The following is a 24,582-nucleotide window of genomic DNA, read 5'->3' as shown; positions in this document are numbered from 1 at the left end:
GAGCGGGTAAAAATGAAGTTTGAGTGCGGCAGGGTAAGTCGAAAAATTTTCAGTGGGAGGGCAAATTATGAACAGCTAATTAATTACCCTCATGACTTAAAATTAGTCAGTTCACATTACTTGTCATGTACAATATATCTTATCATAGTAAGGACCCCTTTAAAAGTGCATTGTTCGTTGGCTGCACCTGATTATAAGGGCTATGACTCTGTGACAGGTACATGTCAAGTTAGACTTGCTTCGAGTCTGTGGTCATATTAAATATCAAAACAGAATAAATTGAAAGACTAAACTTCAGCAGACTGTCGCACTTACTGGTAGGCTGTTGTGCAGATCGTGGGGTGAACACCTTGCTTGGCCAGTCAGTAACTCACCTACCGAGAAAAGCCAGGCGACTGAGGGCCCAGTCCACTTTTGTGGAGGGACCGTGCCCAGTCTAATGCCAACTCGCAGAATCGATATACCCCAGAAAATCATAAATATTCGCGAGTCAAGGTAAAGTGAATTTCAGTGGTAAACATAAACGCTATTTCATTCCGACTTGCCATATCAAGGAAATTCTTTTAGCCCATTTATTTGTGTCACAGAGCCAAATTTACCATGGAAACAATTGTATTGGATCAAACAAAAGTGGTAAGGAGGGGGTTAAAATTACCTATTGGGGTGCAAGGGATGCACCGTGACAACTAAGTCAACTTGTATTTGTGTTTATAGTTTTGAATTTGAGAAATCATTGATTTTCCCAATTGGGCATATCATTTCAACCCTTTGAGTACTGTAATTTTTTCTCACCAAAATTTTAGTGCAACCTTTTACCACTTTTTACTAATTTTTCTGTAATTTTTGTTATAACTTTGGACTAAATGGACAGCACATTTCATTGGCTACAGTTTTCTACAAAAATTTTCACAAAAATCTGAAAAATATTGACAGGGGTAGAGTTTATAAAGGCGACAAATATCGACTTTGGTGCTCAAAGGGCCAGTAGCAGTAACTTTTTTTTCTGTAGCAAGAACTTGTTCTTCTCCTCAAAACATGTTGAAACACCAACTATTTACCTCGTCATCAAAGTGTCTATAGGTGTTATCTTCTATGCACTGTTATTGCTTACATTTGAATTCCATTCGTGACCAGAATTCACTTGTCAACGATAACGAATGTAATCTATACATGCACAGACTGAGTTAACAACTAAACACAGAGTATCTCAATATACTTTTGGGGAATGGAATAAGAAACTGTTGACATACAAAACACAAATAGTGAAAAAAGTCAATGTTTGTTAAAATCTACAAGATGATAATCACAGTCAATAACTATTCAACAATATACAAGTTTATTATGGAGCAAATATTCACAAAGAATACAAATAACAGCACGGTCTACACTAAAAATGTCCACAAATGAGTCTTATGACAGAAAATAAAATAATGACCAGCGAATGTACTTTGCTTGGTAATATTCCATGAGTTTAATATTTAATGAGGACAAAACTTTTCTCTGACAAGGGTTACTATATTTTTGTGGACACTACGCTCACACGTGTAATATTCATTGTTTACGGAGTTTTTCCTTTTTCCATAATTTTGGTGAGACAGAACACATGGGCCAGAGGTGGTGCACTGAAATTTGAATTACAACAAACCCTTGTAATAATGCAACAACTACAAAACACTTTGTGGTGCATACAGCTCCCAAGTTAGCCAAGCTTTTTTTTAAATATCAGAGTAATAAAAATGTAGAGCGAAACATACTGTAAATTCAATTGCAATTATTGCCATGTTTGAAATCGGTTTTTCGTCATTACAAGATACAAATATGACTTGAAATTCATAGACAGTGATTAAGAAACCTCTGCAACTGGGTTAAGTATCAGGTTTGACTGGAAAGAAATTTGATGAGGTATATTTCGCCCAAAAAGTATAGATACAATTTATGCCAATCAATGAAAATAAATATAGCGCCCATTGCATATCAAGAAGATCAATGACCATCAAATACTTGGATGGCATTCTGATCACAAAAGGAGTGTTTGATGTTCTTAGCAAGCACTTTGTGGTGAAGATCTTATTCTGCTTCAGGCTGTGGTGTTGGTGTTGCTGCAGGTGCATTGGACGCCGCTTCTTCCGTATCGGTCGCATTCTGACTTTTCCCTCGTTCCGTGTCGGTGCTCTCCGGTTCGATCTCCTCTTTGATTGTTCCCAGATGCCGCGTTTCCGAGGAAATTTCACCCACTTCGTCTGTCTTGGCTTCACCATCTGCTGTCGCGCCGTCAGGGCCCTCACCATCTTGGCCGAACACTTTCTTCTTTTCGTCATCTTTCTCACCGTCTTCTTCAGACGGCGGGGGTGTCTCGGTGAAAGGAGGTGGAAACATCACGTAAAGTTCTTTTTGTAATTCACGACCGATTTCCTGCAGTTTGATCTTGACTGTGTCTTCCAGATCCAAGTCTTGTAAGACTTCCCATGTTCCCTTTTGAAACTTGACAGGCAGAGCATAGACAAGGCTATCTGGTAAGTCATACCAACCTGATAAAAAAAAAGATACAAACACCGAGTGTTAGTTCTGCAAAGTTTTAATGTGACTACTTAGACAGCCCTGTGTATAATCCAATTTTCCTTACTGTACTCACTCTGTTGTGTAAAGGAGACTTGTTCTGTAAAGCCTTCAAGAAGGAAAATGTGTAGAAATGGATTCATACCAAGAGATCCCTGACAGCACACATCATAAGCGGATGTAATATCCAGAGCTCCCTCACTGTGTACATATTTAAAAGCGATGTCTAGAGAGTTCGCAACCTTGTATTACATGATTGAATGACAAATTGTTTATATTTTAATATCTGAGATCGTGTAAATCTACTAGTTAAGTTTTGTTACATATAGTGTGACAGTATATTCGGTGATATCAAATATATCTTACTATTTATATGTCACACTTAAAATTATAGTAGTTTTTGCAATCTAACACCTCATTGATGAGTATTTGCGCAGTTTTTTTAACATTTTGTTCCTTCTAATATACTTAGGAAAAAGTAGAAGACTAGAAACACATGATGATTCTACCACAGGTGATAGACTGCTTTAATATGCCTTTCTGGGCAAGTGCTGGATTATAAGTTGTGACATTGTCAAGACACTATCACTGTATATTAGACTGAAAGATAAAAGCATGTGTGGGTCTCTACAAACTCCAACCCTCCACATGACTGAAGCGAAGGCACAGTCCACGTTATGGTGGTGAACTCAAAGAAATGAAGTACCCTCCACAACTGACACAGCAGGCTTCTCAAACATGCTAAAAGGAAGTTTACCCAAATTTAAATATTATCAAGTCCGTTTTCTCATCCACTCCAGAAGCCATGTAGGTACATGTAGTCTTCTCAGCCTAATATGAGACCAATAAACTCAACTGTACAATGTGATAGGTTCAAACAAGACTTTGTAGGGGAACAGATATTCAACATTGCGCATTTAGTCATGGTATGGGTCAGAAATGGCAGAGAAACCAAACATGACTTTTCAATCTGACACTGTATTAATAGATTGAAAACTGACCTTCACACACAACTCCAAGTGAGTATATTCTTCCTTCAGCTGAACCATTCCACCAATCAGTTAAGATGGTGGTCAGAGCTGCAGCGGCTGACATCGACGATGTGTGACCAAGGGCGCCCTCGATGCTCTCTTGATGAGTTTTCAGCGATTCCAAATACTCTGTTTCCAACCACTTGTTGTCGTGAACCATGTCAATGATCGGTCTTGAGTAGAAAGGCGGCCCCCAGATGGCACCGTCGTAGCCGTGGACTCTTGCCCTGCTGACGTCCGTGTATGTTGTACCGTTGATATTGCCCCACACAAGCAGATCCACCACACCTGCTGAATTGACAGCGAGTCTCTTAGCAATAGTGGCTTTTGCATAGTTTTCACGTAGCCTTGCCTGTGCTACAAAGTTCTGCCTAGGAATGGACGGAGCTGATACTGTAAGAATGTAAGTGTTGTGATTGACAGGGCCATTGCCAGCGACAATGACCTTGACATCACGATGTGCGACCTCATCTAGAATCTCACCACGGGAGGTGAAGACTTCTCCATTTTTTCGCAGCCAGTCCTTCCTATCCATGTCCTCAGTCTTTTCAATTTCGTCAAGCATTATCACGACATGAATTCCCGTAAAGGCTTTCTTAATGTCTGTTTCGATGATCACTTCCTTGAGGAGAGGATAAGCCAGGTCTACCGCTTCCATCTTCAGTCCTTCTACCATCTTCATCTCGTTTTCGTCGTCATTGAACAATCTCAGGGAAATTTCTGTTTCCTTTCCAAACACATCACCTCTTGCTATTACATTCACCATATAGTAAGCCACAGGACTTGAAGCGTGTGTGATGCAGACGTGGAGCGGTTTGCTAAGGCTCTTTACGTACTCCTCTTCTTCTGTAATGACACGCTTGGTATCCAGGTTTTCTCCGGACACTTTCTTCATGTCACTGCTGGCCATTTTTGATTGGATCCCATAGTAGCCCTTGGCATACTCTTGAAACTCATTAGCGCCACCAATCAGCATGCCTTTGCCGCCGCGATCAACCAATTCCCTCCATATTAGCGGAGATTTATTGTGCATCCATCCATGATGGGTACACATCTCAGACAACCAGTTCTATGCAAATATCCAAAATAGAAATACCTATCAGTTAAGGGGAGAACCGTGTGAATTTTTGGGGGAGAGGCTGGAGGATTTATAAAAAAATCTGTTGACAGATGAAGAAAAAAGAAGAAAAAAATTGATCCAGTAATGTCTTAATGTCCAGTAATAACAGAAAATTGGAAAAAATTGCTGCCACAGTGACGTGAAAGAAAAATTTGCTGCCATACCTATTTCTTCAAGTCCCCCCCCGAAAGTAAATGGTTCTCTGCTGATTGCAAGTAGCCTACAGGTGAGTTGCTGAGATATGGAATGTGAAACAGAAAATTCAAATGTTTATGTTTCTGTAATAGATTTGGGTAGAGCAAGCATAAACTGAAAGACTTAGCTAAACATTAGACGAAAAGAAATACGTGTAGCTGATAAATGGAACAAAACTATGACAATGAGCATTAAACAGTGAAAGTTTAATACAGGATGGAGCCTCTAGTTGAGAAGGCCGGAGCTGAACACATTAATTGTTAGAGTTTAGTAACTTTACACACAATGGGCGGAAGGACTGTTGGTGTAGGGACTGTTCTTTACTCTTATCAAGTAGGTTAGTCCTAGCTGTGTGTGGCAGGGCTGTGTGTTACCGGCTATAGGCCTATAACTGATAACACACAGCCCTGCCAGGCAGAGCCAGGTTAGTCCATGAAAGGCATGATAATAAAGAATGCAAACAGTCATAAAAAGTAATTTTCAGTGTAACAAATGCTGAAGGAAGGAGATCATTCTTTGCCAGGTTCACAATTTCCATGGGACAGCCATTTAGGATTTAATATCATCACTGCCGAGTCGTGTAAGATTCACGCGTATGTGTGCATCACCATACCTGCCATTCATCCGGGGTTTTCACAATCTTGTGGATTTTAAAATCTGGTAGATTGGTCTTCAGGTCGTCAGCGAGAAGCTCTGCCTTGGCGTAGTATGGGCAGTCCGCCTTCCCTGCTCGGCAGAACAAACATAGAATATAAATACTATGAGAAGCAATTCACCACTAGCATCATTATGGTTCATCAGCCTGATCAGGTTGCATAGACCGTGCAGCTGAACTGAGAGTTCCTGCTGCATGCTGTTGTTATGCGACTGACTACGCTCATCTGTGTCCAAGGAAGGCAAATTTAACTTTGGAGGGAAATTTCACATAGCAGAAACATTAAAGTAGCATACTGCAGACATAGGCAATCGAAGACAGTGAAAATCTGACAGTTTTTGGCTTCTAACATGGGGCAAACTCACCTGCAATAACAAACTTCGCCATTTTGTTTGTCAGGTTGTTGCTATGAGGCTATATGTTTGTTCGGAAGTATCTTTACTCAAGCATGGGGGCGTTTGTTCGGAGTCGTCTTTACTCAACAGAATAATCCATCATGGCGGCCACCAAAAAGCGTAAGGCGAAAACGTCCGGAAAGAAGCCCGACTTAGAATTGGCACTAGATGCTGAAAAACAGGCTGATTTTGAAGATAAAATAAAGCAGATCAAAAAGAATGTTGGGAAAAATGTAAGTATTTTGGCGTTGTTTCCTCAGCGATCACAGGTTTTGTTCATTAAATGTCTTCAGTGATCCGTAGGGCTCACGAACACGTGTTCACCATGGCATCAACATAGGGCAAGCAAACTCGTCGACGCTGAATATAACTTTTTCCATTGGAGTTCACAGCGTGATGTATTATGAAGTAGACATTGGCTTAGAACTACACTTAACGTATACAGTACGACGAGCTATTCCGATCACCTCCTAACCTCCTATTCGTAATTTGAACATGATTTTTAAGGCGGATTTAACACTTTTCCTGCCAAGTTCATATATACCCCCATCAGGTCAAGTTGGTTTAAAAACTAGTAAAGCAAAACATGTCCCATATGCTATTGAAGCAGATAGTGAAGCAACTGAAAGCTCCCGTAAATTAGGAGAGTCGCAAATTCAATCAGCATCAAACGATATACAGAAGCAATGCAAACACGAAGACGTATGGTTATCTATTGCATGGATGATGGAGCAAGAAACAGAGTCTTGCTCTGCGCCAAGCCTAACTGACGTAACATTCTTCTCTAAGCAGGGTTCTCAAAAATTTTTGAAGTAGGCGGAAAATTCAGAAAAGTAGGCGGTTAGCTTCTGTGTGCAACCAGGTTCCCTTGGCGGGGGGGGGGGGAGTTTAAGTGTTTTTTTTAAATTGAATTCATTTCTGAGCAATTTCATGCATTCTTATACAGTGTATAAAAGGCTATTCCACATACACAAAGGGGGAGAGTTTCAGGGATGGGGTCCGTCCCTGTGGGCAAGAAATTTTTAAATTTTGAAGACACTTTGGAATAATTTTATGCATTCTTGTACAGTATTAAAGACCTTTTCAGCATACAGAATAATCATTATCATTGTCAATTACAACATGTTTTCAAGGGATACAGTTTTTAAAAAACGTCAGTAAAATTAATTTTAGATCACTCAGGCCTGTCAACTGCATTCAGTTGACAAGGATAATAGCAAAATTTCACCAGACTGTTGTGTAGGATTGTTTAGCTCATGACTTGAACAAACATTTTGAAATACATCATAGAATAGGGGTTTTCACAACCTAGAAAACGATCCGCTAGAATCCTGACCAGCCTGGCTATACAAAGTTTTTTACTGATTTAAATAAACTTGACTGAAGATACAGTAAAATCAGTTTATTCAATTCAATGAATTATAGGAACACAATTTTCAGTGATTTTAATTCACTGTATTAATTTCACAATAAAACGAATCTGAGAGCTGATTATGGATTTTTTGGTGATGTTGAATATAATTGAAAAAGAGAGCTAAATTTCAGTGTTCATGTTTGATAAAACCTCAAACTAACGACACCGAACGCCAGCCTGTACTACACCGTATGTGTACAAAGCACCGGCAGTCAATTGTAACACAGTACACATCGGTCGACCTGAAATTTGACACTGTGATCGACGTAGCGTTTCAAAAGTACGAAAAGTGAGACCAACTAATTTTTTGTTTATTTAGATTTGATCTAAACCTCCCAAAACCAACAGACAAAGTCCTACTCTTACGCAGAAAATCAAAGTTTTCAAGCGTCGACTTTCTCTTCCGCGATGCACACAACCACGGCCCCTCCAAAAAACGCGATGTCGATCGACTTGAATATTGGCATCGTGATTGACCATGGATGAATTGACATGGCGTTTCAAAGTATGAAAAATAAGACTCAGTAACTTTTGGTCGCTTTAGATTCGATCAAAAACCTACCCAACCCATCAGACACGGCCCTACTCTTACGCAGAAAACCAAAGCGCTCAAGCGTCGACTTTCTCTTCCGCGTTTGAGCGAAACAAAATTCGGCTGTATTCGGAAATGGTCGGCTATCCGCAGGCATAACGTAATTGTATGTTAGTCCAATTTCGGCTATACCCGGTGTGAACGTCGGAATTATTCGGCCTGTGATCGGGCAAGCAAGGTTGACCTCGAGAGCGATTCCCAGTATGAGTAAAGCATGTTCGACGATCGCGGTACTACAGTGATAGCAACAAGTTCATCGTGTAAATTGCTAGACTACATGATATAGCCACATCGAAACTTCTGAAATATTATCTCCGGCTTGCAAGACAACCAAAAAAAATCAAAATATTGTTATCAAAACCAGAATTTCCAGGCCAGAGAGTGAAACAGTGCTGAAAAGTAGCCGGCCAAAATACGAAAGTAGCCGGTCAATTTGGCCGGCATCCGGCTAAAAATGAACACGCTGTATAAGGTTCAAAAATTAAGAAATCATGCAATTCTGGATAAAAATGTAGTTATCAGAAATTGCAGCTCGAAATTTATCTAAAAACCCACAAAATTATGCATGAAAATGTCAAGCATCTATGTAAAAAATCAACTGCAATGATATGGATCATGTACTATGCGGAGTGGATAAATTGCAGCATGAAAAAAAACGATCTTTCAAAGATCAAAATAAAAACAATATGGCTGTGAAATTCGATGTAGTCATCAATATAACTCTTCGAAATAAAAAAAACATTCATTTTGACCATGCTGTGAGCGATGAAATCACTTGTGTCAAACTTTAAAAAGAAATGAGCGGCCATTGAGATATATGGTAACTCAGATCGTAACCAGTGTGCCTGCTAAGCCAATTTGACGCGTCATGACGCAGAGCAAATCCACCTGACGCATTGAAATTACAAGTAATCTGATGCGTCACTGACACAGCTGTAAAAAGCCTGCCAATAACTAGAAATGCTAAGCAGATTCATAATTTTCACAGATAACATGTTTCCTTGTAGTTTTTGGGCGAAAAAGTAGCTGAATATGTCATTTCTATAAGTCTCTGCAGTGATACTACGTGCCGATTGTACACTTGTCTTGCCGATCGATCGATGGGGAAGGAGGCAGCCATTGTTGTTTTCATTGTCTTCTCACTGACTCACACGAGAATACGAGGAATCGAGAAAGACACACTACCATAGAGGGTGCTACACTTACAAGTACTGACTTTTATTTATAACCATTTTCATGCATGAGGTGACGCACACCAAGTCAAGTTTTCTTCAGTTTGACTCAAAATAATTTTTTTCACCTCCCCTTAGAGGGCACACTGGTGGACAGGCATTATGGCCGATATGACATCAGGATCAACACCACATATCGTGTATGCGATGCTATTTTTGTGTGATTTTTGTTGTAATTTCATCTATTTCCACAATTGATACATGGATATCAAGAGACCAATTTATCACTACTGAAGACTAAACACTTTACTGCACTAACCTTATCGTTTATGGGGTTTGGAATTTGTTCAAACGTTGATTACGTTCCATAAACATTTCTGGGAGCCGCCATTACCAACTTCCGGTAATGGCGGCGCCCAGAAACACGGATGCCCCCATTCAATGTTTATGGAACGCGCTCGACATGTTTGAACAAATTCCAAACCCCATAAATGCAAAGGTTAGTTTCTTAAAGTGTTTTGTCTTCAGTAGTGATAAATCGGTATGACCAAATGTAGTAAATATGTAGCTTTTCAAATCAACACGCCTCACTCAGTGCGATGTGCTTATTTGGAACTCTACAGGGCCGTTGGCATTGTAGCCGTACTGGTGAGCGAGGTCGCAAAAACCAAAACTCACCGACTGCCTCACCGTAGCACTACAATTTTGCAGCTATTGAGTGGCTGTGCTGTATTTTGTGACAGCTGCAATTAGTCCAGCTGTGAGTCCATTGCTGCGGTGTTTTCAGTAAGTAATTCACCGTGTGATATCGATGACCATCGTTCGTCCCCATCCTATGGACATTGCCAGTCTCTCATAACTGAAATCAAACTTTAACTTGGGAAAAAAAGTTCAGTCCTGAATTGTTCATGGGGCGCGGATGCTGGCCATAATCTCTCAGTTTGTGTTTATAAGTTGAGATGCACTGCCTATGTCACTGTAGTGACGTTCTAATTCTGCAGAGAGCGTCGACCAACAGTTTTACGCTAGCAAAATGGCGGTCTCCGGGTAGTCATGTTGGTTGAAGCTATAAAGGCGATATTTCAGTGAATTTTAAGCGGATTTCTGGTCGTGGTGAGTCCCTAATAATCAAGTTGTCGATGAGTGTTGGCAAGTTGTAATTTGGATGGAAACTTTTCGAAATATCGCCGAACAAAGTTGCGACAAGGGTGCTGTCGGGCATAACGTGGACGCTATTCTACGCATTTTCCATAGCTGTCAGGGGTTTCGTTAAAAACCAGCCACCGGCCACATGGCCGGCTGTAAGGCGATCATGGCTGCCTGTTATTACCTGAAAATCATGTAATTGTTGGCCGCTTACAGGAATAAATAGCTGGTAACAAAACAGCATATCGGCAAAAGTTTACAATGATCTGTATCCTTAATGCTGAATTACTTGTTTTCAACACTTTTGTGGGGTTTTAGTGAAAAAATTGTGTTCGTTTGCTCGCATTTGTTGATCGCACGATGCCTCGCTAACTGCTTACAGATACAGGTACCGGTACAGCATAGAACACGTCTATACAACGTACACAGGGTGGTTGGAGGTTAGGGGTCATTGAGCGTGTGCAGTAACGCAACATTGCGTCGGCCATGAGATGTGGGTTAAGCGACTCAGTTGGGTCAAAATGGAGAAATACAGACGGGTTGATGAAGAAAGGTACAGCCGATGGCAATTTCTCAGATCATATTGATACTTATGCGGCGTTTTATGAATATTTATCGGGAAATGTTTCTTCTGAATGCATCAGCAATCGCCTACCGTAGTTGACGTTCGTTCTCGGATTTTTATGATTTTGTATGGGAGCTTAACGTTTGACTTTTCTTAACTCTTTGGGCATCTGAATATCAAAACTGAATAAATTGAAGGTGTAAACTTAAGCAGACTGTGACGTTTAGCGGTAGGCTGTAGCACAGTCGTCATACACGGCAATGCAGGAAGTTGGAAACTGGAATATTAACCGGCCATGGCATGGTCGCTATAGTATAGCCTAGGCCTACACGTATCGCTAAGGGATCCCAGATTCCTTTGTAGATGATCATAATGACATATTTCTGAAAGCAATACATGGAAATAAAAATGTAATTTACCATTTTGTGATTGATGAACTGTTTTTCCAATTTTTTATAGCTAATTTGGAACCATGTATTTTTGGCCGGGGGGGGTGGGGGGGGGAGGGGTTATGTGTCATAAACATCCACACGCTTGGCGGTTGGTATGGCTTGACCGCCTGTAATTTTCATATGGCCCCCTGTGTCAAAACTTAGTGAAACCCCTGGCTGTGGTGGCGGGGTTAAATCAGTAAAAGTTAAAACCAGCCCGTAAAAGGCAGGAATCCTGTCTGAAAACACCGCAGCAATGGACCCACAGCTAGACTAATTGCAGCTGCACCACAGCTATGGACCCACTGCTACAATTAGTCAAGCTCTGCGTGGCAGGGCTGTGTGTTACCAGCCTCCCACCAGATAACCAGTAACACACAGCCCTGCCATTCAGAGCTACAGTTAGTCATACCATCAATGTCGATTTTGATACAACAGAATTCGAATCTGAGTTGTGTTGATAAATTCATGGACGACCATGATAAATTCAAATTAGAATAGGAACAACTCTACATGTATACCTGTGTCACATTTCTCAGTATATAGAGTAGTTAAAGAATGAGACCGCCTGCCTCTTTGGGTTTTTAATACATGTGTAGAGAGTGTTGATGTATTCTTGAGTGTGTGTATAACTCCTACTCCAGACTCCAGCAGCTGTTAAATTGTGGGCCATCACTAGAGTTTACACTTTGCTAGAGGAGTTTGTTATCCATTGGATGTCTTTCCCTCTTGTAGACTGAACTGAACCACGTTTAATCCTCGTAGAGCAACTCATCACAGCTTAGTTTTGCAAACTTGTTGTTGGACAAGTTGGCAGCATTTACCAAGAGGAAGAAATTGACATAATTTGAAAGAAAGTCTAAGCATGATATTTTTTGTAAATCAAGACATGACATCCACTTTCTCATCTGCATGTTTTTTTTCGCCTTTAAGATCACTGACAGTGAAGATGATAACAAGGGTGTTGTATTTCTGAAGCACATACCACATGGATTTTTTGAACCACAGATGAAAAAGTTCTTTTCACAGTTTGGAAAGGTCACCAGACTAAGACTCAGCAGAAGTAAAAGGGTAAGTCACTTCACTGTCTTCAGATCAATGTCAGTCACTTAAGATTAAAGAAAATTATTTGTGATGCTTCTGGTATTATCTTGTCATGTATAGGTCTGCTGAAACCAATCCATAAATTCATCAGTCAGTTCATGTTGTGAAAAAAATTGAGCCAAATATCATTTTAAAAGAGCATATTTGCAAAATTTTGAGTTCAAAAAAACAATTATTTAACCTAAGTTATCAGTTGTTTTTTACTGAGATAAAAGTCAGTGTGGCAGCAAACTTGACTTTAGCAAAGTCAAATTTTTTGTGCACTTTTGGTGATGAAGTTGTCCAACAATCCAGCTCTTGCAGCCAGAAAGGAATTTGTGTCTGAAAACTGACAAAATGCGTAACTCTTACTACGACTTGGTCAGTGATCACCTTCAAAGATGAAGCTACATGTAAAAGTTGGCCAAATCAAAAAAGTGAAATAACTCATCTGCATTGCAAACGCACAAGGAAACATCTATCTATCCACCAATTATCAAGTTTTACTAAATAAAATATTACTAATAAATGCAACAGTATTCAGAGAGTTTTGTGGAACTTGTATCTCACTCATGGTGGCCATCAAAATGTCCTTTTACTCTTTCATCACCATGGTTTGGTCCAAATCCATTATTATTAAAAAGTGATTGTTGACCAGTTTATAGGGAATAAGGGTTGAACAGATTAAATGAAGCTTCACAACTTTGTAATTTTGACACAGGGTTCGTACGCTCCTGGAAAGTCCTGGAATTTAAAACCACTCCTGGAAACTCCTGGAAAATCAAAATTTACTCCTGGAAACTTCTGGAAAATCGCTAGTTACGATCGCACACGGTCGAGAACGGCCAGATCGTAAAGGCGAATGTCAAACAGTATAATTGTCGAATGTCAAAATCGTAAAATGCAAAAAGTTGTTTTGCGACAGGTGGGGAGCCCTCCTGAGACAAAATTTGGAAAGTGTAGTAGTGTTTCTTATAATGTGGTAAAGGGGTACCTTGCACTAGCGTGGGCAAGACCATGTTGTGTGTATGCTATTATCCATGGTTTTGCACGCACGTACAGTGACATCGAAGTAGGCATGAGTTGCTTGTGGAGGGACCGTGTTGAAATTTTAAGTTTGTTTGGGTCATCAGTCACAGTAATGCCTCCTGGAACGTGTCTAGCGATCATTGGTTGAAACAGCCTGAATACAAAGGATGGCTGGAGCGGGCACAAGATAAATTCGCGACAAGATGCAAACTTTGTGAAAAGACTTTCGTTGTATCGAAAAGCCTAGCCCTGCGTATGATGCTCCGTGTTCCCTTGGCTCGCCATTCGGTACATTGATGCGAGATATCGCTGGCCTTACCATGCATCGCCAGCAAACTAATGGTTTTGGACATCATGCGAACAATTTTTTTTTGAGTCTGTGAGCGGTTGAGTTATTCGGGTAGGCGTAGATCGGAATCGAGTCAATTTCGGCCAAAATTAGATTAGAAAATAGTTTTTCGTGTGCGGTCCAAATTGGGACCGCATGTCTATGGACCTTAGCAGGGCTGTAGTGGGAGGCTTCATAACGCCGGCCGGGAACACACAGCATTGTACGCGAGGCTATGAAAAGCCATCATGCTAAAGGAGCAAAATATCGAGCTCTGGTAGGAAAAAAACAGGAGCAAGTAAATCACAAATTAATGATTTCTTTGCCCGATCTTCATCAAATGTAAAGTCATCGACTAATTCTAAGCCTTCCCCGAGTTATCTTTCCTGACACCACACTCACAACTCACAACTCTCTCAGTCGTCATTGATGTTATTCAAGATGTTGTCACCATCAAAACCTGTCAACTCGTCATTGACTACATTTGTCAGCAAAATGATGTCTTATGGGCTGAAGTTTTTGTGGACAATGAAAACTTTAGAAAAAATTAGTGTATGATGCTTATTAAAATTGCAAGCTTTATCGTGCAAACACTCCTGGAAAATGGCATTTTTCAACCACAAATACTCCTGGAAAATGGCAAAAAAACTCCTGGAAAGTCCTGGAATTTTAATTTACTTGGAGTGTATGAACCCTGTTGACATATCTCCAGTTAAAGGCACTGTTCGCAATCCCTGGGATCGCCTTTGTTCTAGTCTGTAAGAGGATTATGGAGGTGTGATAGCTTTTTGTTTTCCATTGAAATTGTAATCTGGTGGGTAAATTTCTGACGAGACAATCTGGTGCCAACACAGGCCTTTAAAGTACAGCACCAGAGTGAGCAATGTAAACCCTGAATCTGCACACAGCAATAATTTTGTCACACAACCAGCCCAGTGGTCCAGAAAATACTGGTTAAATTAAACATGAACTTTTGATGAAAAATTTATGCTGGACACATATAATGCAGTGCAAATCTTAACCCTTTCACCACAATGGTTTGGCCGAAATCTAATGTTTTCAATAGTGAGGATGGACCTGTGTACTGGGAAATGGGGTGAACAGGTTATGTCTGTGAAGTCGATTTTCATGTAATCATTTCAAGTTTGAATCATTACAGGTACCCCCAACAAGTTCTGAAGACAGTATGAAACCATGAGTTAATGATAGATTTTCACCTGGTTTTATAGATGATTTTGACAGTCATAACAATAATAATGTAGTTCACAGTAGTCTGCTATGATTGACAATTGTTATCTGTAATAAGGTACAGTCACTGCATATGACTTTAAAAGGTCAATAGCTGGAACTTCTGAACTTTTGATAGTGTTTCCATTTTTTAACTCAAGAAAAGAATTTTTTATTTTTGCATTTATTTATAGAGGGTACCAGTTAAAAATCCACTGAAGGATAGATCCCTGGTTTGCTGAAAGTGCTTATCTTCCCCAAGACTCTTGGGAAGATAAACGCTGCTTCTCCCAGAATTCACCTGTAACAGAAAGTATTTACAAGTGAATTCTTGTCCTGACCAGCATTTAAAAGTCACAAATAACACCTGAAATCACACGCAGGTTTTGTTGACAGGTTTAACACAAGATATCATGACCTGATTTTTAGAGTAGAAAAACAAATTTCATCTCCCATGCAGAAAAGAAATAACAGGGAAAGCATTGAAAGTCATAGGAAATGAGGGCTTTATTTGATTCAAGTAAGTGTCTGGACTTTGTAACAATTTGATTTTTTTGGTCTTTCTTTACAGTCCGGGAATTCCAAAGGGTATGCGTATATTGAGTTTCAGTATGAAGAAGTTGCCAAAATTGTCGCAGAGACTATGAACAACTACTTGATGTACCACAAACTTCTCAAGTGTAAGTATTCTTGATAATTGCATTATCATGTGACTACTAACATATTGTCTAGGGTGATAGGGGTTGAGTCAATAACTTTTCAGATCGTTCATGCCTTCAAATGTCATACATGTGATTAACTCTCTCCAGGTCAAGTAATCCTAAATCACTAAATCACTCAATCTGAAAATATGAGCAAACCCAAAAGATCACTGAGACACACTACAGCTGCCAGCCTTTGTCATTTAAGGTAACATGGGCGTCGAAAGTGAGACTTAAAATTTTGCACAAACTTTCCTTAAGGAATCTTTCAACCATTCTCTTGTAATATGAAGAATAAAAATCAGGGGTCACCGAACAAGTTTTGGTACTAGAGAAACAAATACCCAAGATTTTCTGACATATGAAATTCAAAATGGCCGCAATCCCTGTGTGAACTCTATGGGAAAAAAATAAAATTTTCGATTTCGAAAAACTAAGACTGTGAAAAGTTTTCTTACACCATGAGCTTTAAAGTGAACCCCCACAAGTGGCATAGCAGAAAAGAATTGTAAAAGTTTGAGAGTCCGAATATCTGTCCCGGAGGCGCATTCTACCTTTAAATCATGTTGATATATATTGTAGTAAGAAAAGGCTGTGAAAATAATGTTTATGTATGTTTTTAGGGGTCTCCAAGTAGTCCTGTCTGCAAAAATATACAGGACATATGGTGCTTTCTGGTGGAAACCAACTTGACCTGATAACAACAGATGAACCTGATAGGAAACACGTTAAAAATGCTCCAAGTATATGAGACTGTCAAAACTACAAATGAGAAAGAGGAGTACGCAACAGTGTTATATGAAGGAGACTGCCTCCCTACAGAGTGATTATGATGATGTCATTGCTGCTCATTGCTGCTTTTTTTATTTCAGGTGAATTCATTCCAAAGGAAAGAGTGTGGCCAGACCTGTTCAAGGGATCCGACAGAAAGTTCAAGAAACCAATCGCTCACAGGTTGTCACTCGAGAGACACAATGCTCTCGTTAAAGATCCAAAGAGGATGAAAAATACAACCAGGAAACTTCTGAATAAACAGAGAAGAACCAAGAACAGATTGAAAAATCGGGGAATTGAATGGGAATTTCATGGTTATGTAGGTTCATGTTTTTACCCATGTCATATATTGTGTGTTCCATCTTAGTAATATCTGAGTAAGTAAGTTCTCCGTTTGCGCCCTCTCAAAATTTTGAAAAGCAGGCAGGTAAGTTGTCATAACACAAGAAATTTCACAGAAAATCAATGTGATATTATTTGACAATTTTCTCATACATTCTTGTAACAATATGCTTCTACAGGATAATAATATTTCACCACATAGTTCTATGGTTGTATTATGACTGCTGTAAGGAAGTATTTTGTTGCTAGGTAACAGTCATGATTTTGTTTAACGGCAAAATATCACCAACAGTGAAAAATTCTACAAGAAAAGTTTTGAAAAGTTTTTTCCTGAAAATTCTAAAAACCTTCACGCCCAGAGATGCAAAACAAAAAACTGTCTTACTCTCACCTACTATACAAACTTACTTAAGGTAGTATGCGCTTCGAAAGTCAAACACTTAAACTTTTGGTCAAACTTTCCTCAGTGAATACTTCAACCATTCTCTTTCAAAATCAAAAGTAAAAATCAGGGGTCACCATGAAAATTTTGGAACTACAGAAACAAATTACCCAAGATTTACTAAAATTTGAAATTCAAAATGGCTGCCATCTGTGTGTTAGCTGTACGGAGAAAAATAAAATTTTCAATTTTCAAAAAACTAAGACGGTAAAGTTTTTCTTAGTCAAAGGGCTTCAAAATGAACCCCCACAAGTGGTAGATCAGAAAAGAATTGAAAAAATTTGAGAGTTTGAATTCTTTACCTGAGGCGCATTCTACCTTATTTCTACTCCCAGCCTATGTTACTATGTACAGTATTTGACTGCACATAGTCGCTGTACCTGACAATGCTAGCCTTCTGAATAATGAGATAAAAACGTTGTACCAACTCCATCGTAATATGTCCTGTTTCTGTCATCATCTTGTTCAATTGCACAATCAGGATTTAACAAAAACAGACAATGACAATCAGAGGATAATTAATACAATCAGAGGATAATTGATCCCTTGGTTATTCAACTTAATAATATGACTGTGTTCTCAAAAGATAAACATCCTTTTCTTCAATAGAAGTTCATGATGTGTTTCATATTTAAATATTATACACCTTAGGGACAGATATTCATGACAATAAATATTGACATTATTACTATGTTGATCAGTTCGCCAGTTCCAAGTGTCGTGTGTCTTGGTTCCCACATTTTAATACCCTGGTAAAATTGTGTGTACCTGGCACTTTAAATAAAGGGCGGTGGTCGTCGGAACGGCGTTCAAAGGTCGCTAGGGACCCCTACAACCGATATAAATACTGTATCCAAGCTACGTTGGCGATTGATGAAAGTTAAAACATGTTTGTCTTAATATAATTGTAAAATTTAAATGTTGCAGCTATTTTGACATGATGCATCTATATATAGTGCATGAAATACATTGTTTGTAAACAAGAAAATTGCACACGCGCAGTTCCGACGACCACTTCCCTTTAAGACTGGCTTTTGTGGCATTCTTTTTTACATCTCAGAAAATTCAATCTCTCTATTCATCGTATTTTCAGGCCGAGAAAGCGATCTCCAAAGATGAACAAACGAAACCCGCTGCTGAAGAAGGAGATGAAGCCGAGGAGACCGACGTAACAACGCCAAAAAGACAAAAACGGAAATCAACAAGTAAGGGATCATCAGTGGAGGAGGTTACCATAGCAACTGCCGACACAACAGGAATATCGGAAACGAAAGAGACCGTTGTTAAGGAGTCAGAATCAGAGGAGTCAGAGACAGTGGCAACGCCAGCTTCCAAGAAATCAGCCAAGAAAATGTCAACACCAAAAAGCAAACTGGGTAGTGAGCAGATAGCCACTGTTAGTACAAGTCAAAAAAGGAAAAGAAGGAGAGTTAAAGAGTGATGCTGGTTGATGTTACAATCTGTAATTTTAAAATAAAAATCATAGTATCTTTTACGTTACACAGGACACATTGATCTGTGGTTGTGTTTCTTTGTGTGTGTGTGGTATAGAGTGACAACAGTTAACGCAGTGCATCCAGCAACTTGCTTGTAATCTTTGTAAAGAACATTGAGTCTACCTTTGAATTTGGTAGGCACCTTGTGTTTCCCCAAGGCAAATCATCAAAATTTTAAGTCCATGGTCAGTGGAGGGTGTTTTTTTTTTCCTGTGTGCTATTATGATGTAGCATATATTAGACTAAGGCTTTTGATTACAAATCAGAGATATATACAACTGGAAGTCCCTGTTGGATTTTTCTGTGTTCTAATGGTTCTACTCCGGAATAAAAAGGACGCGATGCGTTATACAGACTTGGTACGCCCAAATAATCACGTGATGCCGGTACAAACAAGCCCACATGTGTACTGAACGCATATGGCAATACACATACGTCTAAGCGCGTTTGCGCACATGGCTTTGTTTGTACCGTGGTCGATTCGAATTCCGGTTTGGCCCATTATGATGCACCACTGGTTAAATATGACTTTACTTGATTAACATTGCAGAAATTTAACAAGAAACAACAGTCTGAAGGTTGTATAAATTATCTTCATTTGCTGGTTTGCTGAGTCTGAGAAGTAGCTTCATGTGTTGTCTCGGAATTACATTTGGTTTCCATAGCTGATACCATATGGCCATTAATTTGTAATGTGTGAAAGCCACCACTGGTTCATTCAGACTATTGTCTGTCATTATTCATTAATTCCAAATGTGGGATTATTTAACCCTTAAACCACAATGGTTTGGCCCAAACCAATTGTTATCAATGATTGATAGTGGGCCTGATTACATGGGAATGGGGTTTAGCAGGTTAAAACAGTGTAGCTGAGTGTCTCGTGTCACGGTATGGTGATCATTTGCCATCCTAGAGACCTAATAGAAGATTTAACCAATGTTTTGCATGGCACACTATTACCAGATACTACAGGTAATCATATAGTGCAGTGAGAACCTATCACTGTAGAGGACACTGTTTCAATAGTTTGACACAAATCTTAACTTTACCAAAGACTTTGTGATGTTCAGAGGAGTCCGCTTTACATTGTTACAGCAGCTGTGGTAGTGTTCTTTAGCCCACAGTGACTTTAGGTTCTATGATAGACCCTGACGTGAGGGTAGTAGCAGGGTTTGATTGTAAACCACAGCTCAATATCTTCTAGTCTCATCTCAACCCAGCAGTTTGTCTTTGGGTAATTCTTTAAGCTGATAGCAATGACAAAAGTGTGTTTGTGTGCATTTGTGCTTGTGCAATGATTAAATGCTGTCTGTGGAGTACAGTGCGCATTTTTTATAACACATTATGCAGACTTACTGGTATATTACGATTGAGTTAGAAAATTAGCAATTTTTCTGTCCAGTCACCTTTGTCATCCATCAATTTGTAACAAACCCTAAATTACGATTTGATAATACATGATATGTGAAATCACCTCGGACTGGGGTAATAACCTGTCTACACACCTGTATTTGCCTCATGGAAATGAAATAGTCAGTAGCTATTTACTTTTAATCTACTGTGCAGTGTTTTTACTGTTTTTAAAATACATTTTTTTTCCATTTTCTCTCAAAATTATGTTAAAATGCTTACCTTTCATGATAATTGATCAACACAGTCTGCATGTGTATGATGCTCAATGTTATTGTGTACAAATGAATTCTAGTCTGGACTAAAATTTGTTTGTCAATAAAATTGCATATAGCACACAAGTAATTGTGTTTGCAACATACCCTAACAGAATGTACTTGTTTATACCGAACAAAATTAATGACAAGATCAAAAGTGACTGCCTTTATTCCTGTCAAATCAATATGAAAATATACATCACCCTAAAACCATTTATTTGTTTTTCATTCACGGGATTTATTGTAAAGTTAAAAAACAAGTTCCATGCCACAAAAGAGAGTCATGTTGCCATGGAGTTTGTTCTCTCAGTGTAAATACAACAATGGTGAACTGTTGATAAATAAGCTTTCAAGCAAAAGCACTGCCATGTATGGTCATATCGGTCAAGTTCATTGGTAACATCATAGAGGTAGTTACTGGGCTACTTACATGGCAACATAAATCGAAACATTATGGCCAAAAAGACAAAAAGGATTTTTTTTCTCATCCTCGCTTGTGTCAATCTACACTAGATGCAGCAGCCTTTTTTTTGTGATCACTTGCTAAAATTAACCAAACAACTTAAACAAAGTGCTGTACATGGTAGAAAATTTCGATGTCTGTACCATAAACATACCGGTACATGCTATGTACAATTCTGAACAGTGAACATGTTATCTCGCTGGGAGACAGGAATCACAGCTGCATTAAAAATTCCTGTTCTGTTATCACATCAATAGTTGGACATTGTGAGCTCAAAAAAAAAATATTAAAAAAAAAACATGTCACCCATCAATATGCAATTTTGGAAGAGACCTAACAAACATAATGTTTCTTTGGTCTGAAAAATTCTTTCTATTGTAATTTTATCATCTAAATCTTGGTTTTGTCAAACTGATCACTGAGTCTATATCTTGTTTTCTTTCTTGCTAAGTTCCAATTGTGTCCTTGTCACTCATTTGTACACATCTTTTTGAATGGTCACACATTCACATGCAGTGCTACATTTGACTAAAACAAAGTAGAAGTGAGAGTTGCAGATGATGCAACACAGCTGCTATACAATTGTTTGTTTGTCTGAAATATGGGCCCTCCACTGAGGAGGCGCCTTGTCTGAATCTATGATTTCTAACACAAAGAACGGGTATGTTCAAGGACTTTGGTTGGAAGCATCGGCAATATATGTAGAAACAAAAGAAGAGGTATTGGGACGTTAAACTGTGGGGTCAGTACAGGCGGCGATTCAGTGTGTTGGAGATCGTGAATCAACACCAAAGGGTGAAGGGTCTTTCCGAAGCCATGGAGAGTTTCGTCTATATCCAAACTGGCCGTGCCATCCAAAATTTGGTTTGGCATCTTGCATAAACTGTGCATGTCCATCTACTTCATCCGTTGAGTGTCCTGAAAAATTGCAAAATATGAAATCAATACGCCAATAAAGCTGCTGTGTTATGATGCAGTTCAAAGGTCAATTCAATAAAAATTCTCAATTTTTGATATCAAAATCTTTTAGTCGTAGCATTTGTGCTTATTCACAACATGATGGATCTAACAAGGGAGCCTTGAGAATATGTTTGGCAAAACAATGCTATAGTTGCCAAATGGGGACTTAACCTTCGTAAATTCTGTGATTTTTATGAAAAAACCTTACCTGCACCGGCTGCATTTCGTCTTGAAAGATACTGATAGCCAGCTCCTGATTCTATAAATCTGTCAATGACTGGACCATCAATTGAACATCCTCCATCATGCTGTCAGTAAGAAAGAAAAAAAAAAACTTTAAAAAATGCCATTCGATGATGGTATTACAACTCACAACCTGATATTTGGATTCCCTGAAGATGATCTTAGGCCAAGAAAATAAAAAGTTTGTTTCTCATCCATGCACGCGTCAATTCAGACCCGTCACGTCAACCTTTTTTCCTGCTCATGAGAAAATAAAATACAACAAAAAAATAAACGCAAAAATATGCGACGATAGTACATAACACAGTGCTATATATACATAATACAGAACCGTAAACAAAATAATTGACACTAACATTCCATTCAGAACTGTACACATATGTCACTGTTATATTACACTGTCAAGACTGTGCAGTGCAGCACTAAAAGTCAAACCGCAGAACTGTTGCTATAAAAAATAATAAGACACTGCTGTGCATTTATCTCTGTGTGCATTCCTATATTGTTTTCATGTTTTTTCCACGTTCTTGTTGATCTAAGAATAAAAAAATTTGAGAGAAAAAAAACGTATCACCGCATCATTTTTGAAATATGTCTTATAGTCTAGGATGAGAAACAAACTTTTTAACTTTTCTTTGCCTTACAGGGAAAATCCAGTCACTTGAAAATTTCCTGCAAACAGTTGATTGGAACTAACACTTCACTCTGCGGTACAAAGCAATGACTCAATTGTTACAAAAGAACAAAAGCCTTCCCCATCACAGAATACTGGGTGCAAACATTTAGTTACTTTATATGAGGTTGGTTATACATTAAGAAAACAAGGCAGCCATAGTTGAGAAAGACATCCTGTAATTTGCCTACAACTCTCATTACATGTAAATGTACCTGTCTAAAAGGTGTTGTTTTGGACGCGCGCATAATCAATTCAAATGTAAATAAAACAGTCCCGTTACAAACAGGGAACTCAAAGGTGTCAGTCAGTCCTTCCCACACTAACTGGAGAAAGGCATAGAGGTAAAAAATACCTATAAGATAGGTGGTATAGTGTACGTCGCCCCTTGATTGATTTAGAAATATCCTGGTTACCGGTGGAACGCCGTGGTACGTATTCACCCGGCTTACACAATTTGATCATGGACATTACAAGCAACGACTCCAGTTACTAGCTTACCGAGTCAAGGCCGAGCATGGATGTAAAAAATAGATCCATGGGCCGAGTAATTGCCCTTTCTCAAATCAGCCAAACAACCATGTATCCCGCACTTTCATTTTCGAATTCTGTCTTATGGGTGATGTTTGGCGACTTTAATAGGTCAGCGGGACTTACAATGAATAGGCCTTTTGACAAGCGAGCAATAGCCCGACTTTACAAATCTGACCCAACGCTACCCCGCCATTCACAGCGTAAAGAAATGTCAAAACACCTTTTATGACCTAAATAATATCCTACCTGTTCCGTTTTTTCCAGTGTACCGTCCACTTGTATAAACTTAAAGTATTCCTTGACGTGTTTGTCTTTTTGAGAATTGTATGGAGGTATTGCTGGTCCAAGTTTTGGCTGTGTATGGGAGTAATCTTTAGCGATTGAATTAACTGCTATGTTGTCAAGTATGAAGCCCTGTTCTAATTCTCGAAGGTCTTCGGGTGTTGGAGTCGGGGGACCCCTGTGTGGCTTTTTCTTCTTTTCTGACTTCTTACTCTTTTCCTGGGGAGAAGAATAAATAGCTTGTATAACTGTTCAGACTACAACAACCAAAACAGGTGGTCAAAATGACATGTCTGCCACCATGCACATACACCACACAAGGTACACAGAAAAGAAAATAAACTGGGCACCTTTTTCTCGTCTTCTTTCTTTTCCTCTTTGGCGTCCTGTTCTGCCTGATCTTCGTCCTGTTCTTGATCTTCTGGTCTGTTTTCGTTCTCCTCTTCCATTTTGAGTCGGTCAAGCACCAAGGATCACTGCGATTATGACTGGAATGGGCTCTAAGCACAGCAGGCAGTGGCGGCGGTTCGGAATACAAACAGGTTGCCGACGAGCCATAGTAACGGCCAGTTAATTATGCATGCGACTCTATTATACATGCCGTTGCGATGGCGCTCTCAGGTGTGTTGAGATGTTCATTTGTTTATTTTGATTTGCTGCGGTGCAGGCCCCTGTACATGTTGCTTCCCGTTGTATGTTGAAGAACCACATATTTCTATTCATCGGTGCACCTGGTCAAAACACGACCAATATTTATACAACGCTCCGTGTCGGTTAAATAAGTGGTCACATTCGGAGTCGCCCAGATTCCTAAACAAAGTCATATTACGATCAGGCCCCTTTCTAGGCCAGAGAAAACATTATCGGTCTCGTAAATTTATTTGTGGGCTAAATGGCCCAAGATAAACGCACGCGAAGTAGGAATATATAGTCTAGAAATATGGTGTTATATCAAAATTATGGAATGTTAATATTATCAATAAAATCGTTTTTGGTGTTTCATATGGGTTGAGCTCCTTTATGCATGGTACTGGGAAACTCATTTATTAAACGGGTACAGACACCA

General features: G+C 39.2%; 3 protein-coding genes across 3 annotated transcripts; 1 reads left to right on the top strand and 2 right to left on the bottom strand.

The window, feature by feature from the left end:
- Nucleotides 1-1,313: 1,313 nt before the first annotated feature.
- LOC139117024 (putative malate dehydrogenase 1B) lies at nt 1,314-6,067 on the bottom strand. Its single transcript, XM_070679827.1, has 4 exons — nt 5,923-6,067; nt 5,516-5,628; nt 3,558-4,656; nt 1,314-2,528 (listed from the first exon to the last, which is right to left on the bottom strand). The coding sequence occupies exons 1-4, from the start codon at nt 5,942-5,944 to the stop codon at nt 2,068-2,070; spliced, it is 1,695 nt and encodes a 564-aa protein (XP_070535928.1). The 5' UTR covers nt 5,945-6,067; the 3' UTR covers nt 1,314-2,067.
- LOC139117025 (MKI67 FHA domain-interacting nucleolar phosphoprotein-like) lies at nt 6,027-18,705 on the top strand. The gene is made up of 5 exons (XM_070679828.1): nt 6,027-6,185; nt 12,206-12,343; nt 15,511-15,619; nt 16,513-16,733; nt 18,292-18,705. The coding sequence occupies exons 1-5, from the start codon at nt 6,054-6,056 to the stop codon at nt 18,637-18,639; spliced, it is 948 nt and encodes a 315-aa protein (XP_070535929.1). The 5' UTR covers nt 6,027-6,053; the 3' UTR covers nt 18,640-18,705.
- A 1,799-nt stretch (nt 18,706-20,504) lies between these two features.
- On the bottom strand, nt 20,505-24,089 carry LOC139117026 (sperm microtubule associated protein 1-like). Its single transcript, XM_070679830.1, has 4 exons — nt 23,867-24,089; nt 23,481-23,735; nt 21,993-22,092; nt 20,505-21,742 (listed from the first exon to the last, which is right to left on the bottom strand). Exons 1-4 carry the CDS (start codon nt 23,963-23,965, stop codon nt 21,585-21,587), a joined length of 612 nt encoding a protein of 203 aa, XP_070535931.1. The 5' UTR covers nt 23,966-24,089; the 3' UTR covers nt 20,505-21,584.
- Between the last annotated feature and the right edge of the window lie 493 nt (nt 24,090-24,582).

Source organism: Ptychodera flava, chromosome 18 (genome assembly GCF_041260155.1).
Source record: "Ptychodera flava strain L36383 chromosome 18, AS_Pfla_20210202, whole genome shotgun sequence".
NCBI classification, from domain to species: domain Eukaryota; kingdom Metazoa; phylum Hemichordata; class Enteropneusta; family Ptychoderidae; genus Ptychodera; species Ptychodera flava.
The sequence above is the reverse complement of the archived record's forward strand: the minus strand, read 5'-3'. Positions and strand labels throughout refer to the sequence as shown.

Coding starts and splice junctions, on each gene's coding strand:
- LOC139117026 (XM_070679830.1), bottom strand. CDS start 23,965: ATGGAAGAGGAGAACGAAAACAGACCAGAAGATCAAGAACAGGACGAA. Junction 23,736..23,866: donor AGAAAGAAGACGAGAAAAAG/GTGCCCAGTTTA, acceptor TCTTCTCCCCAG/GAAAAGAGTAAGAAGTCAGA. Junction 22,093..23,480: donor CACTGGAAAAAACGGAACAG/GTAGGATATTAT, acceptor TCTTACTGACAG/CATGATGGAGGATGTTCAAT.
- LOC139117025 (XM_070679828.1), top strand. CDS start 6,054: ATGGCGGCCACCAAAAAGCGTAAGGCGAAAACGTCCGGAAAGAAGCCC. Junction 6,186..12,205: donor AAAAGAATGTTGGGAAAAAT/GTAAGTATTTTG, acceptor TTCGCCTTTAAG/ATCACTGACAGTGAAGATGA. Junction 16,734..18,291: donor AATGGGAATTTCATGGTTAT/GTAGGTTCATGT, acceptor TCGTATTTTCAG/GCCGAGAAAGCGATCTCCAA.
- LOC139117024 (XM_070679827.1), bottom strand. CDS start 5,944: ATGGCGAAGTTTGTTATTGCAG. Junction 5,629..5,922: donor GGCGAAGTTTGTTATTGCAG/GTGAGTTTGCCC, acceptor TCTGCCGAGCAG/GGAAGGCGGACTGCCCATAC. Junction 2,529..3,557: donor ACTTGGAGTTGTGTGTGAAG/GTCAGTTTTCAA, acceptor TTTTTTTATCAG/GTTGGTATGACTTACCAGAT.